General features: G+C 29.0%; 1 protein-coding gene across 3 annotated transcripts in view; it reads right to left on the bottom strand.

Annotated features, from left to right (window-relative positions):
* LOC117178851 (glycoprotein 3-alpha-L-fucosyltransferase A-like) overlaps window positions 1–14,672 on the bottom strand; it is a 43,269-nt gene that overhangs the window by 13,611 nt on the left and 14,986 nt on the right. For all 3 annotated transcript variants that reach the window (XM_033370358.1, XM_033370356.1, XM_033370357.1), the window contains exons 2-5: window positions 10,377–10,607; window positions 6,866–7,057; window positions 3,889–4,113; window positions 1,818–2,006 (exon numbers count right to left, since the gene is read on the bottom strand). In XM_033370358.1, coding sequence (XP_033226249.1) covers window positions 1,818–2,006; window positions 3,889–4,113; window positions 6,866–7,057; window positions 10,377–10,538 — 768 coding nt within the window. In that variant the 5' untranslated portion in view covers window positions 10,539–10,607. The remainder of the gene's footprint in view (window positions 1–1,817; window positions 2,007–3,888; window positions 4,114–6,865; window positions 7,058–10,376; window positions 10,608–14,672) is intronic.

Below are 14,672 nucleotides of genomic sequence, written 5' to 3'. Positions count from 1 at the left end.
TGCATGTCTGTTGCATGTATGTATAAATGTCTGTAAGTAATTAATTTTTAACCAAATAGTAGAATTTTCCCCCAAAAAGATGAATTTTCTACGTGAAAAGATACATTTGCAACAACAAAAAATTAATTTCCAACAAAAAAGTTAAATTTTTAACTAAAGAAAAAGTGAATTGAAATAAAATGGTGGATTTTCAACAAAAAAATATTTTTAATAAAATAATTCAATTTCTAATCAAATAAATGAAATTTAAACTACAACCATGAATCTTCAATTAAACAAATTAGTTGAATTTGCGTTCGAAAAGATCAATTTTAAACCACAAAGAATAATTTTCGACGAAAATAGACAAATTTTTATAAAATACATGAATTTTTAAATAAAAAAAAAATCATTTTTCACCGGAAAATAAAATACTGATATTTTTTACCATAAGAAACGAATTTTCAATAAAATAAGTCAATTTTCAAACAAAGAAATAAGTCGATCAATCAAAAATATGAATTTTTCACCACGAAGATTAAAATTCTACTGCAAGAAAGAATTTGTTGACACAATGCATTAATTTTTAACCAAATAGTGTAATTTTTAACTAAAAGAGATAAGTTTTCAACGGAACAGAAAGCAGATTTATTTTTAGGGGGAAAAATTAATTTTTACATAAAAAAAATTCGAACAAAATAGTTACATTTTAAACCAAAAAATTAATATTTAAAAAATTACATGCATTTTTAGGTTAAAAAAATGTAACCACGAAAGATTTTTCAATGAATAGAACAAAAATTATTTAAAATTTACATGTCAAAAAGACAAATTTTCGACCAAAAATTGTAATTTTCAACAAAAAAGTTCATACTCGACTAAAAAGTTTAATTTTCAGCCCCAAAATACCACATCTTTCACTTTATATATGAATCAATACAAAATGAATAGATAAAAAGCTCTATAACTTCAGCCAAGGTATGTCTTTCTGAATCATTATTTCGTTCTTGAAAAAGATTCCTTGGAAGTTATAATGAAATTTAATTATTTTATTTACTCTGCAAATAATATGGAATATTTTTTCACGATTTATAAGAATTCCAACTTTAGAAATTTACAAGAAACGATAATTCTTTAGAATTATTAAAAATTTTACTATCTTCTAAGTCAGTGTATTAAAAAATATTCGCTTTTTAAACTAAAACTTCAAGTTTTTGATTTGTTTTATGAAAAATGTTCTAATTTATTAAATTTACCCTGCTTTTAGAGTCTTTTAACTCCTGGTTTGATTAGGCGGTAGCTCTACGAACTTTCATGCGAATAGTCCGCACTTGATTCCTGTTGCCAGCATTTTTTTCCAATTTTTTGTATTCAATTTATTTTTTATTTTAATTGATTAATTAATTAATTTAAACCATATATTCAATATCAAATATAAAGAAATAGTGAAATAAAATCACATAAAAATAGAATATGAATGGAATAAATATTGTATTATTGTAATAATAGGCATATTTTGGAATAATAGTAATGAATGATGTTTTTTTTAAATTGCATAAGGGATCAGTATTTTCCAAGAATGTCACAACATTGACTTATCCTTAAAATATTGGCTTTGCAAGTGATAAAGTTTGAAAATACCAATTTTTACAAATGAAAAGAATAGTTAAAAATCAATATTCTGGCGCTCGCAGCAGTACCGCCTAATATAACCGAGTTGAAAAAAGTTTGTCTCGCGATCCATGTAACGTGCTTAGATTTTTTTGAAATTAGCTAATAAAACTTTTAAAGTTCGAAATGACAATGTGGGTTTTCGAAAAAAAATACAGATTTCTTACCTTTCTTGTCTTGTTCGCAGCATAATTAAAAGTTTGTTGGATTTGAGTAACACTAGGATCAAAATACTGCCATCTTTCGTATGGCGCTACTATGTCACTGTCTCGGCGATAAGTTGCAGTCCAATTCACTAAAACATTCTTGACACTCTGTGTATGATAAGGACATTCCAAAAAGTAGAGCATCCATACCTAAATACGAAACAAAATGTATAATTATTAACAATTATTTAATAATTTGCAAATTTCGAAAATTATATAAAATAAATTGAAAATCCGATCGAAAATCCAAAAACGACTATAGATTCGTCTTCTACTACTTCCGCCTTTCCTCGCTAACATAGCTAACGCGCTTCTTCTACTTACTTTCATCAGTCCTCACTTTCCCTCCACTTCCTGGTCCTCATGTATAATCATTTCCCCTACTTTACCACACTTAGTCTCACTTCTTCCACATCCTCTCCCTAATTTACTCTACTTTCCTCCCTTAATTTTTACAACTCTTCCGCATTTCCTTACTTCCTCATCCCCTCAATTCCTCTGACTTTCACACCCTCATTTTCCTTACTTCCCAACCGCACGCTTCACCATCCATTATTCCTTTACGACACTTCATCCTCCTCTACTTACTTCTCCCCTCGCTTCCCTAGCTAACACTCTCTTTTCCCTACCTTCCTTCCTCAGCCGTCACTTCCTCTCCAATATTCATCCGAATTTATAATCGTTTCACTAACTTTCCCTAACTTTCCCTCACTAACGCTCACTTCTCCTATACATGCGCTCCTTAACTTTTTCTAGTTCCCCCACCTCATCTTTATTGCTCCCCCACATTTTCCTTACTTCCCACCTCCTCATTTTCTCTTAAATCCACACCCTAATTTCGCCTTCTTTTTCATTGCACACAATCCTTCGCCGCCTCCTCCGAAACTTTTTCCTTCTCTCCTCGCTATCCTAGTTATCATTCCCTTTCCCCTAGCTTCCTTCCCACGCCCTTATTTCCCGTGCACTACTTATCCTACTTTCGAATAATTTCCCTTGCTTTAAATAACATCTTCCGCGTTTCAAAGGTCCCTGATATAAACTCTCCACCACAAGGACACATTATGTTTTTTGTATTTGCTAGAAAAAGAATTCGGAGTGACTGGTGGGAGCAGGTGTGTTCTCTAAAACGTTTTCGAACACTGACATCAGGCTTTTTAAAATTTATTTACAGGGAACCTAGGATATTATTGTTGATGGTAATAATTTAATTTTTATTAAAATGTGCCAAAAGTCCTTTTTGGATTTACACCTGGATTGCAAAGGAATCTCTATACCAAGTATCGAATCAATATTTTTGGGCAAACTTTCTAGAAGTAAAACCTAAGAAGAAATTTCTCAGATCTGTTTATTTAATAAAAAGACTTTAAACATATAAATTCTAGAGCATTTTTGTCAGTCAAGACATTTCAAAACAAATGCCTTTAATCGATAATAATTGGTTCATATCGAACACATTTAAACTAGACCATGGGCATGCGGGACATGCGATACACTTGAGTAAAGAAGCAAACTCTCATTAGTGATAAAAAGCAAATTAGCAAACCTATTTGCAATTGTGCAGCCTTATCTGACCCTGAAATTAACCTTCAACACGACAATGAATTTAAAAAATGGTTCTTCTCTTCACTTTATCTCAAACAAGTAAAGCGGTTTGACACTGCATGTTGTAATGCTATTTAATCTCAGGCAATTGCGCAATGAAATTTATAGGTAATTAAACTCAGAAAAGCACTTCGCTAAAGAGAGCACTAGAAAAAGTTCAAACTGCAGAAAAAAGTTTAAATTGTAAAAAGAATTGGACAGATTATGGGTCCAGGACTTTCAGAGGACACAAACATCAAATTTCAATGTTTTTGAAGAATGTGAATAACTGTTAAAATAATTTAAACATTTTTAATTTTTTGCATTATTTTTAAGGTAATTTCCCCTAGGGTCAAACAATGAAAAAAATGATGAAGACTTTAAAACAAATAATTAAGAGGCTGCATTTATTCAATATGACAAGGGTTTAATTTTACGGTGATTTAAATACCTGTTCGAGACGTCTTCGTCCCACTTGAGCCACGTAGTCTTTGAATAAAATTAAGTCAGCCTCAGCAGGATTATCACGAGTTATTGTACATGAACTAACGGGGCAACCCTGTTGTATAAAAATATCTTGCCCAACTTTAGCCTCACCCATTCCATGGAGAATGAAAATTCTCTTTAAGGGTATTTCAGAATTCGTTTTGTTGTAGTCCGGAGGTACGAACATCAGCTGAAAACGTAAAAATATATTAAAATATTCTAAAAAACCAAAATTCGGAAATTTGATCCACTTCAGTTAAAAATATCTTTCAATATGGTGAAAGGGGCCGCCCATAAAAGATGTCCACAAAATTCCCGGAATTTCAGACTCCCTCCCTGCTTGTCCGATCTCCAGACCCCCTCCCCTATTAAAGAACGTCCCAAACGCAGGGAACCCCTTTTTTTCATATTTTTACTTTTTTTCATCATTATGAAATTATAAGAGATTAAAATCCTCGTCAATTTGAGAAAAATTTATTCTTATTATTAAACGAAAAACTTCTTGTCAAAATCTACATGATGAACAATCTGGTAGTACCCGATGGACTTCCCCGGAACTGCTGAATGGCGCTGCAATCGCCTGAATCACCGCGGGGAGAATTCGAAATCGCCAACATATCAGGTAGAAGAATTTGAAGAAATGTACCTTATTACTTATATAATAAGAAATTTAACAGACTTCCCCTATTCATATCGAAAATATCTGGCCAGTTGTATCGAAATTTGTTATAATTGCAGCCGTCATGAGTTCTTTAATTTAAAGAGTGCCAAAGTATTTAAAAAATATCAAAGTTTTTTGTTAATTTAGAAAAATAAAAACATCTGGAAAGCAGCAAAAATTATGATAATGAATTAAATTTTGTGTGACAAATTCATGATTTCAGCAATTTGCAATGCCTTTGAAGCGGATCCAAAGATATTCTTTGGCGATATTCTTTTTTCTCTAGTCCCTACAGAGTAAAATATACTTTTTACTCCCTACAACGTAAAAGCTGGCACCAGAGGTGAACAATTGAAATTATTAAACAATTAGTTGAATGCGTTGGCAGATTGGTTCACATATTGTATCCACTCAAAGTGATAAATTACCATAACTTACCATAAACTACAAAATTTCCAAAATTTAAAAAAAATGTAAATTATTGGTTAGTTATAAATGCATCATAAGTTTTCTCTGAAATTTTAATATTTTTGCTCATTTAGAAATTTACCATCAATTTCTAAATTTTTCTAAGTAAACGTCCATAAATTACGTGAAGTTGATATTTTTACATTTTTTATCCACGCTCTCCCTTATTTTAAGTATTCTTAATATCTTTGTGTTTCTAAAGTTCTTTTTTCATTACAAATTTTTGAAGACATTTTACATTATATAAAAAAAAATTAAGGATTTCATAACATTTCAAGGGATTAAAACTTTTAAAGCAGTTTCAAATGGTTTCAAAGAATTATAAAAGGTTTCAAGTATTTCGATTGATTTAAAAAATTTTCAACAATTTGAAGAAATTACCTAGTACAATTTCACGGAGAATATCAATATTTTAAAAGCATCTTGCAGGATTTTCAAGTTAAGGAATTAGACGATTTGCAATTTAAAACTCCGTAATTTTGAAGATTGATAATTAAAAACTCATTAATTCTGAAAAATGTTTAAATAATAATTCTTAGATTTTCATTATTGTTAAGATCAGAAGTCAAGAGATTCGAATTCTAAACTCTTAAAATTTGTAAAATTTGAAATGTAAATCATTGAATTGTAAGCATTTTTAATTGTAAAATCTGAACCTTGCATAATTTTCGAATTGAAAATCTGTTAATATTATACTCTTTAATTTTCAAGATATGCGAATCAAATTTCTACAAATTTTATGATTTACGATTCAAATTTTTCAAACATAACGGTTTATAGTTTAAATACCTTCAATTTTAAAAGATTTGAAACTTAGTATTCTACCATTTTGAAGAGTTCAAATTCTTAATGATAGAATGCTAAAAATTTGGAATTACGAATAATTTATTTTTCAAAAAATTATATTCGAAAGGTATGTAGTTTATAAACTTTTTCAGAATAGTTAAATTTTGAAATATCCAAAAATAAAAGTTCTTAAATTGTGATAATGTCTCAGACCAAAAGTCAAGAGTTTTCAATTTTTAATTTTCCAAACTAATGAAATTTCAAATATTAATCATCAAAATTGCAGAATTTTTAATTTCAAAGGAAAACTATCATAATCCCTAATTGTAAATGTTTTACATGAGATAATCTTTAATTTTAGAGACCAAACATTCAAATTTTAACCATTTTGAAGATTTACAGTTGGGAATTCTTTAATATTAACGACTTTCGATATAAAACTCGTCAATTTAGAATATTTTTATATGAGTACTCTTTAATATTATTATTATCATTGAAATTATTATTAATATTATTATAGATATGAACGTTATAAGTATTAAGTTTCATGGATAACAAATAATACGAAATTCAAGCAGAATTAAATAATGTTTATTTATAAAATTCACATGAATTCCGAATGTGTTAATTAACAACAACAAAAACTCCAAATTATTGACTAAAAATTAAAACATTTTAAACATCGTTTGTCGTGAATAATACAATTTTTTAAAGTAGTTATTAATCATAAAAATCAGGCTTTGAATGATGACTTCGTATCTTACAACTTACAATAAATGTAGTTACGGTTTTTCTCGAAATACAATCGTTGCAGTTAACGGTTTTTTGCTAAAATTATGAAATAATTATATTTAAAGCCAGTTCAACTTATACAAATCATTTTGATTTTCAGGTGCATCTTTTTTCACGATTCCAAAATCACAAAAAAAACTCATTTTTCGAAAAAGTCCCGCATCTCCCCTGGGTGCATAATAAACTATTTAACTCATTTTTTTATAAAAACAATGTTTATTTTGCTCTACTTTACCTGATTTGAAATCCTATCATCTTTGGGATCTTCATCGGGCCAAAGACGTGCTAATCGTTTTCCGGTATGTCGAAATTTCATAGCCGCTTGAGGTCGTCTCTTTCCACCTTTCATGTACCAAGGTCTTTTTGAAAGGTCGGTAGTGTCCAGAAAACTTTCCACCACGCTTGTCACAACTGTTGCATTTATCACCTTTAAATTATTCAAGATTGTAACTTCCTAAAACAGTTTCCAAGTTTAATATTCAAAACCACCTATAGCCTAGAATTCTTTACCGGCGCTCAACATTTTTTTTCAGAAATGATAAGATATCCCACGTGGAAAGTAACGCTACCTCAGGTCGCCTCCAGTAAGTCACGACCGTCATCCCAACAAATGTATTTTGCACCAGGTGCAAAAAATATTTCCTCCTCGAGGAAATTGAATTCTAAATGAACCCTAGAGGCAACCAGAATAATTCTTTCACAATCCGTCACTATAAAATAACCTCAACGCGCGCCAGGTCTAAAAAATACATCTCGCTCGGTGAAGTTGAGTCCTTAATGAACCTTGAACGCAAACAACTAATTTTTGTCATGACTCGTCATCAGACAATCACCTCCAAGTGCACCAGGTGTAAAAAATACGTCGCCCCCGAGAAATTAGATTTCTAAATGAACCCTAAAAGCAACCAGACAAATTCTTTCATGGTCCGTCACTATAAAATAACCTCCAAGTGCACCGGGTGTAAAAAATACATCTCCCTCGAGGAATTAAAATTTTAAGTGAACCTTGGAAGCAACCAACCAAATTTTTTCATGATCAGTCACTATAAAAATAACCTCCACGTGCACCAGGTGTAAAAAATATATCTCCCGCGAGGAAGTTGACTTCTCAATGAACATTGGAAGCAACCAGCCAGATGTATTTTCTACATCTGGTGCACTTGAAGGTGACTGTCTACTGACGAGTCATGACAAAAATTGGTTGTTTGTCGCCAAGGTTGATTCAGAAATCAACTCCACCGATGGAGACATATTTTTTATATCTGGTGCACGTGCAGGTTATTTTATACTGACGGACCATAAAAGAATTTGTCTGCTTGCCTCCAGAGTTCATTTAGATCTCAACTTCTGCGATGAAGACGTATTTTTTACACCTGGTGCACTTGGAGGTTATTGTCTAATGACGAGTCATGATAAAAGTTTGGTTGGTTGCCTCCAAGGTTCATTTAGAATTCAAATTCTTCAAGAGAGATGTATTTTTTACACCTTTTGCACTTGAAGGTGATTGTATAGTGACGTATCATAAAAAAATTCGGTTGGTGCCTCCAAGGTTCATTGAGAAGTCCTCTTCCTCAGGGGAGATGTATTGTTTATACCTGCTGCACTTGGAGGTTATTGTACATTGACGAGTTATGACAAAATTTGGTTGGTTGCCTCCAAGGTGCATTTAGAACTCGACTTCCCCGAGGGAGATGTATTTTTTACACCTGTTGCAAACTAAATTTGTTGGGACGACGATCGTGACTTACCGGAGACAACCTGGGGTTGCGTTACTGATAGCAAAATTGGATAGGGACTTCCAAAGTCTATTACATGCTGTGAATTGCAGATGGAAAGTTACTAGAATTTCTACGGAAATTCAATGGAATTTTCAACCGAAATTTCCGTAGAATTTCCAGCTGGAATTTCCGTAGAATTTCCGTGGAGCACTTTCCGGGGAATCTTTCCACGTGAGATAGTTGCATAAGAGCATCTATAGGTTCGATTTTTCAAATTTTATGTTAATTTATTTTTCATATAAATAAACAAAGAGTGAAAATAAGATATTTTTTAATTATTAAGTTTCATCTTTTAATAAATGACTCAATTAATCCCAGAAAATAAAACCAAGAATCCAACGACCAAATTTGGACTACCATCATTAAATGTGTCATCGAAATTTGTAAGGAAATTTTCTAAAAAAGGAAAGAACGAAATTTTTTTTTATTGACAAAAATAAAAAAGATGAAAGGAAAGTTTTAAGTCAACCTACCAAATGCCCTTCCTTCCCTTTATTATTTCTATCATCTTTTTTATTTTTTATTATTAACAAATCACAATAAAACAAAAATTGTAAGAAATAATCACCAACGTGTTAGCACTCATACAGCACTCTTATCAAACTTTGTGCCTGTTGGGTACTTCATTGTTGCACAGTTCTTAATTCTTTTCGCGCTTTATATCGAAAATGAGCAACTTTCATTTAAAAAATCATCATATTTCAATAAAAATATAATTTTTTATTTCAGATAAGGCTCGCGTTTTTTACTTAAAATCGATATTGATTTTAAAGATTTACCCTTTTTGAACAATTTTAAGTTATGTTATCATTTTCTTCCCTGGAAATAGATTATATTAAATAAAAATCATTTGAATTTAAATATTAAACTTAAAATTTCAAACAAATTTAAGGTTATGTTAACTTTTTTGTCATAAATTGATATTTCATGAATTCTCGAAAACATTGTGCTTGCTTCCTTTTCTATTATTTTGTTTAATAGATACTATGAAATAGTACAATTTGGTATCAATAATAATTTAATATTTTAATTTCAATATTGCATTTCTCTCTATTTAATGAATAAATCATTGTGAAGAATTTCGGAAAATAAGACCCAGAATCTGACTACCAGATTTGGGCAAACGCCATTAAATGATTCTATTGCCATTTAAAAAGATAAAAATGTTCATAAAAAAGAACAAAAAATTTCTTTTTCTGGACAAAAACAAAAAAAAAGAAAAAATAATGAGAAGACAGCAAACCAAATCCCCTTTCTTCTCTTTTTAATTTCTTTCGTCTTTTTTATTTTTATTATTATCAAATCACAATGAAAAGAAATTTGTTTTAAAATATCACCAACTTTTCGGCACTCATACAGCACCATTATGAAGGCAAAAAAAAATATCAAGCAGACAGGAACAACAACGAAACCTTAAACCCAAGAATCAAGTCGAATCAAGGCTTTATTCTCGAGTGTCAGGGAGAGAGCATTATGTTTACGTTGCTGTTCCTGCCTGCTTGAAATTTTTATGTGTTTTTTTTATATTATTGTTTGCCTTTATAAGGGTGCTGTATAAGTGCTAAAACGTTGGTGATTATTTTGTACAAATGGCTTTTAATTATAATTTGAAAATAATAAAAATACAAAAGGTGAAAGAAATAAAAAAGGGAAGGGGATTCGGTTGCTTATCTTCTCATTTTTCTTTCCTCTTTTTTATCTTCATCAAAGAAAAAGAACTTTGTTTCTTTTCTTTTTTTGACATTTTTTTTACCTTTCTTCAAAATTTAAACAGAACATTTGTATGGTAGTAGTCAAAATTTGTTCCTTCGATTCTGAATTTTATTTTAGGGAATTCTGCACATTAACTTGATTATTGGACTTTAAATGGGATTTTAAATTTGATTTCAATCTGATTTAAATTTCTTAAATTTGAAATGAATGATGTGATAATATTATTATTGATTATAATTAGATAAAACTTCTTACCTGGGAGCCATCCACCACTCGGGTGGACTGTATTTGTCCGGCATCTGCACGTGAACTGTGCCAGATTTCTTTTTGCCGAACATTCATAATCACCAAAAACGTTCCCGTCAAGCAAAAAACGTATAGAAAACATCTTTTTAATGACAATCGTGGCAGACCCATGCCGCCTTGCAACCTGGCAAAGCAGTTTTAGTCCAGTGTGTCAGTCATCATTGGCGACATTCGACTGATCTGAAAAGGGAACAACATATTTGTTGGAAAAATGTAATTAAATAAATTAGAAATAATGTTTAAGAAATTCTAGAGTTAATTGTGGGTAACAAATGCTATTTAAAGAAAAATATACAGTACACGCCAAACTTTTGAATACACTTCTTTGTTGAGGATTGATTAAGTTCTCCTAATTTTAAATATTTCAGAGCTCAAATTTTTTCTCTTGAAAGGATTATATGCTCTAAAAAAATAATTAATATTTTTTAATGTTCTTGGACTGATTTTGAAGCCATTTTTACTAAGTATCATTATAGCTTGTAAGTATAAATCTTAAAAACGGCCTTATCGAGTTGCAAGGACTTGAAATTGTAACAAAAAAAGTACGAAAAATTTGAAAACATCCTATTTGTAGGAAAATCAGAATAAAAATAAAATAATTATATACTTTAATGAAATTTTATAGAAACTTCATGATTATATGTTTCATATATTTCACAAAAATATTTTGGTTAGTACAAAGAACATTGCATTTTTCAAAATTTTTGTTACAGCTTTAAGTCCTTGCACTTTAATAAAGCAACTTTCACGATTTATACTCATAAGCTGGTATCATGCAGTGAAAAATAGCTTGAAAATATGCCCTAGAACTTTAAAAAACATTGATTATTTATATAAAAGAAATACTTCATTTACAAAAATCAAATTGGGAGAACCCAAGATATTTTTTCTAATTAAAAAAAATCACCGTTTTTCCACTACACTGAAGTACATGTATCGATTATCTCAAAACTTACTAGTGTCACTTTTAGGGAAAAATTTTTGACCTTTTGATTCTTTACATAAATAAACAAATTAAAATAGACAGTCAGAATAAATTTAAAAAATACTTTAACAGTCAGGTTGTCACCTACTCCCCTTTTTCAACCATTTCACCGGTTTTAGATGTTTTTTCACTTTTTTACCTATTCTGAAAATATGTCGCCTATTTCACATTTTTATAATTTAATAAAAAATAGTATTTACAAAATTGTCAATATTTGAATTTTATAAGATAAATAACGCAGCTATAAAAACAGTGCACCATATACAAGTTTTAGTTTTTTTTCTATGTCAAAAGGGATTTTTTGAATTTCGAAATCAGCAATATGGTGGAGTTTCCTTAAATTCTTGTAAGAAAATTGTCTCTAGACACATTTTTCTAACGTGTTATGTTTCAACTTTTACTAAGATTTAATAAAACCCGCTAAAATAGTAGTTTTCTTTTCAATAATTTCGATTCTGTCGTGTAGAAAAACCTTTTCTTAAATTTTTCTCTGAAAGTCTGTTTTTGATTTTCTACATTTATAACTAATACACAATTTTTCTGAAAAAAAATTTTTTATTACACTCTAAGTTTAAATCAGTCAAAAGTGACTGATCCCAAGACTATTTTGACTGGTTGAAAAAATTCGAATTCGACGACCTACAAGTTATTAAAAAGAGTCTTCTTGTCAGTCAATTTGACTCACTTAATGAATCAGTCATTTTTAATGAACCAGTCTCTTGACACTGGCACCTAAAAAAATATAAATATTGAACCAAAAATGGTATAGCTGAATTTTTAATTACCAAAATCAATTTTCAACATTCAATATTCCAACCTTAAAACATTTTTATGTTAAATAAAAAACCGTTGAAATTTGAACTAAAAAAGGTCATTTTTGAACAAATCAGAAAAATCTAGTTTTGGAATAAAAACAGTTAATATTTTGGCAAAAAGAATTAATTTAAATCAAAATAAAAAAGAGGAATATAACAACAAAAAATCTTCAACAAAATAATTCAATCCTAAACCAAATCGTTGATTTTTAAACTAAAATAGATCAATTTCAAAGCAAAAAATTCCTTAGTGCAAATTTTAATTTCAAATGAACTTTCAGTAACCAAAAAAAAACGTAAACAAAATTAATTAAATTTTTTAGCAAATTATACATTTTTTCACCGAAAATATAATTTTTTAACTATTTACAATATTTATTACTAAAAAAGATCATTTGTAAACAATAAATGGAAAAGTAAAATTTCCGATTGAAAAATTAAATAAAAATTTATTCCAAGAGAAATCTAGTAACAATCATGATCAATTATTAAATAGATCATGTTTTTAACATTAATTAGTAATACATCATTATAATAGTAAATTGGATAAAAATGGACAATTTTTAAAAAAGAACCGCTATTTTCTATCTCTATTCTATAATAAAATGGCTAAAAACAATAATAAATTATTTAAAAATTATTCGAACATCCAATTATCAATATGAAGTAGTATTTTATGTATTAGAAACAATTCGAATTAGTTAAAAAGCAAACAAATAATAATTATCGCCAAAAACTCGCAAAACCAATTTTTTCACTAATGCGTTTTTTTGGGAATAGATTGATTTTCAGTCTAACAGTTGAATAATAATTAATAAAAAACATGCACTTTTAACTATAATTTTTTTTCGTTTCTAAAAATACTTTAACTAAATAGTTGAATTTTTAAACTAAAAGCATCAATTTGTCAATAAAAGCGTAATTGTTGAATTTTCAACCCAAAGTTTTTAAATAAAAATATGAACTTCTAAGAAGGCATTTTCCACTTACAAAGATCATTTTCAACGATGAATGTCACAGTTGATATTTCAAAAAAAAAATTAAAATAATTACAAAAAAACTGGAACCCTCAATTAAAACAGATTAATTTTCAAGTAAATAGTTGCATTTATAACCAAGAAAATGATATTCTACCGAAAAAAAGAATTTTCAACAAAAAACATAATTTTTTTGACCAAATAGTTAAAGTTGGTATGACATAGCTGAATCACTAACCCATAAATATGAATTTTCAACACAATATTAAATTTAAAAAATTATTTTTTAACCAAAAAAACATCGGATATTCAACTAAAATTGTGAATATTCAACCAGAAAAATGAACTTCAAGAAAGTATTTTTGCACCTGAAAAGATTATTTTAATAAAATATTTCATTTAAAAATAAAAAAGGTTAGATTTAACCAAAAAATATGAATATTTAAAATAATACTTGAATACTCAAACAAACAGTATTTATTTTTAACCAAAAAGTTGCCTTTATAACAAAATATTAACAATTAACTAAAAAGAATAATTTTCAACAAAATACATTATTTTTGGACCAAGTAGTTGAATTTACTACCAAATAGTAGAATGATCAACCCAAGAATATGAATTTCCAACAATATAGTAAAATTTGAAGTTACAAACTTATTCTTCAACAAACAAATAAAAATCTTCTACTAAAATTTTGAATGTTAAACCGGAAATAATTTAATTAAAAATAAAAAACAGATTTAAACCAAAAAGTGATTTTCCAAAAATGTACTTGAATCCTTAACTAAAACTAATTAATTTTTCACCAAAGAATTGCATTTATAAACAAAAAATTCCTATTGTACCAAAAAAACACAAATTTCCAACAAAATTCATTAATTTTCAAGCAAATAGTTCAATTTTCGGTCAAATTATTAAACTTTCGAGATGAAAATAGAACATTGAAATAGAACCAGTGAAGAGTTTTAAGTTTTATTGAATTTAATTTAAAATAATACTTGAAGGACTGTGCAGAATAGATTGAAGTCGACATACTAATTTCAAAAAATTCTTACACTTTTTTAACTTCTCACGCGATACATTCTCTTCAAAGCGTCCAAAATTTCTCCATAAGAGGTTTTTCGACGCGGAATTGAAAAATTTTTAAGGGAGTTTAAAAAATTTTCTCGCTCCTTTTATAAATGCGAAATCACGTCTAAAAGTCTGCAGTGCTTTTTAATAGTACTTAGACTAGCCATACACGAGGTCATACCGACAATTGCCGACAGTAGTGTACTTAATAAAATGTTTGAAATGCTAAAAATTGTGGCAACTGGATTTTATTTTCTAATAACGTACCAAATTATCTAAAAACGCAACTCGCTTGCATTATACGAGGGTAGTTCAATAAGTCCTTAGAATGAAGTATAAAAACAATTTTTTTTGGGTAATTTTTTTTTTATTTTTCAACATAATCTCCTTGGAGCTC

The sequence above is a fragment of the Belonocnema kinseyi genome, chromosome 8 (genome assembly GCF_010883055.1).
Source record: "Belonocnema kinseyi isolate 2016_QV_RU_SX_M_011 chromosome 8, B_treatae_v1, whole genome shotgun sequence".
In the NCBI taxonomy this organism is placed as follows: Eukaryota; Metazoa; Arthropoda; class Insecta; order Hymenoptera; family Cynipidae; genus Belonocnema; species Belonocnema kinseyi.
This window is presented reverse-complemented; position numbering and strand designations above follow the sequence as displayed.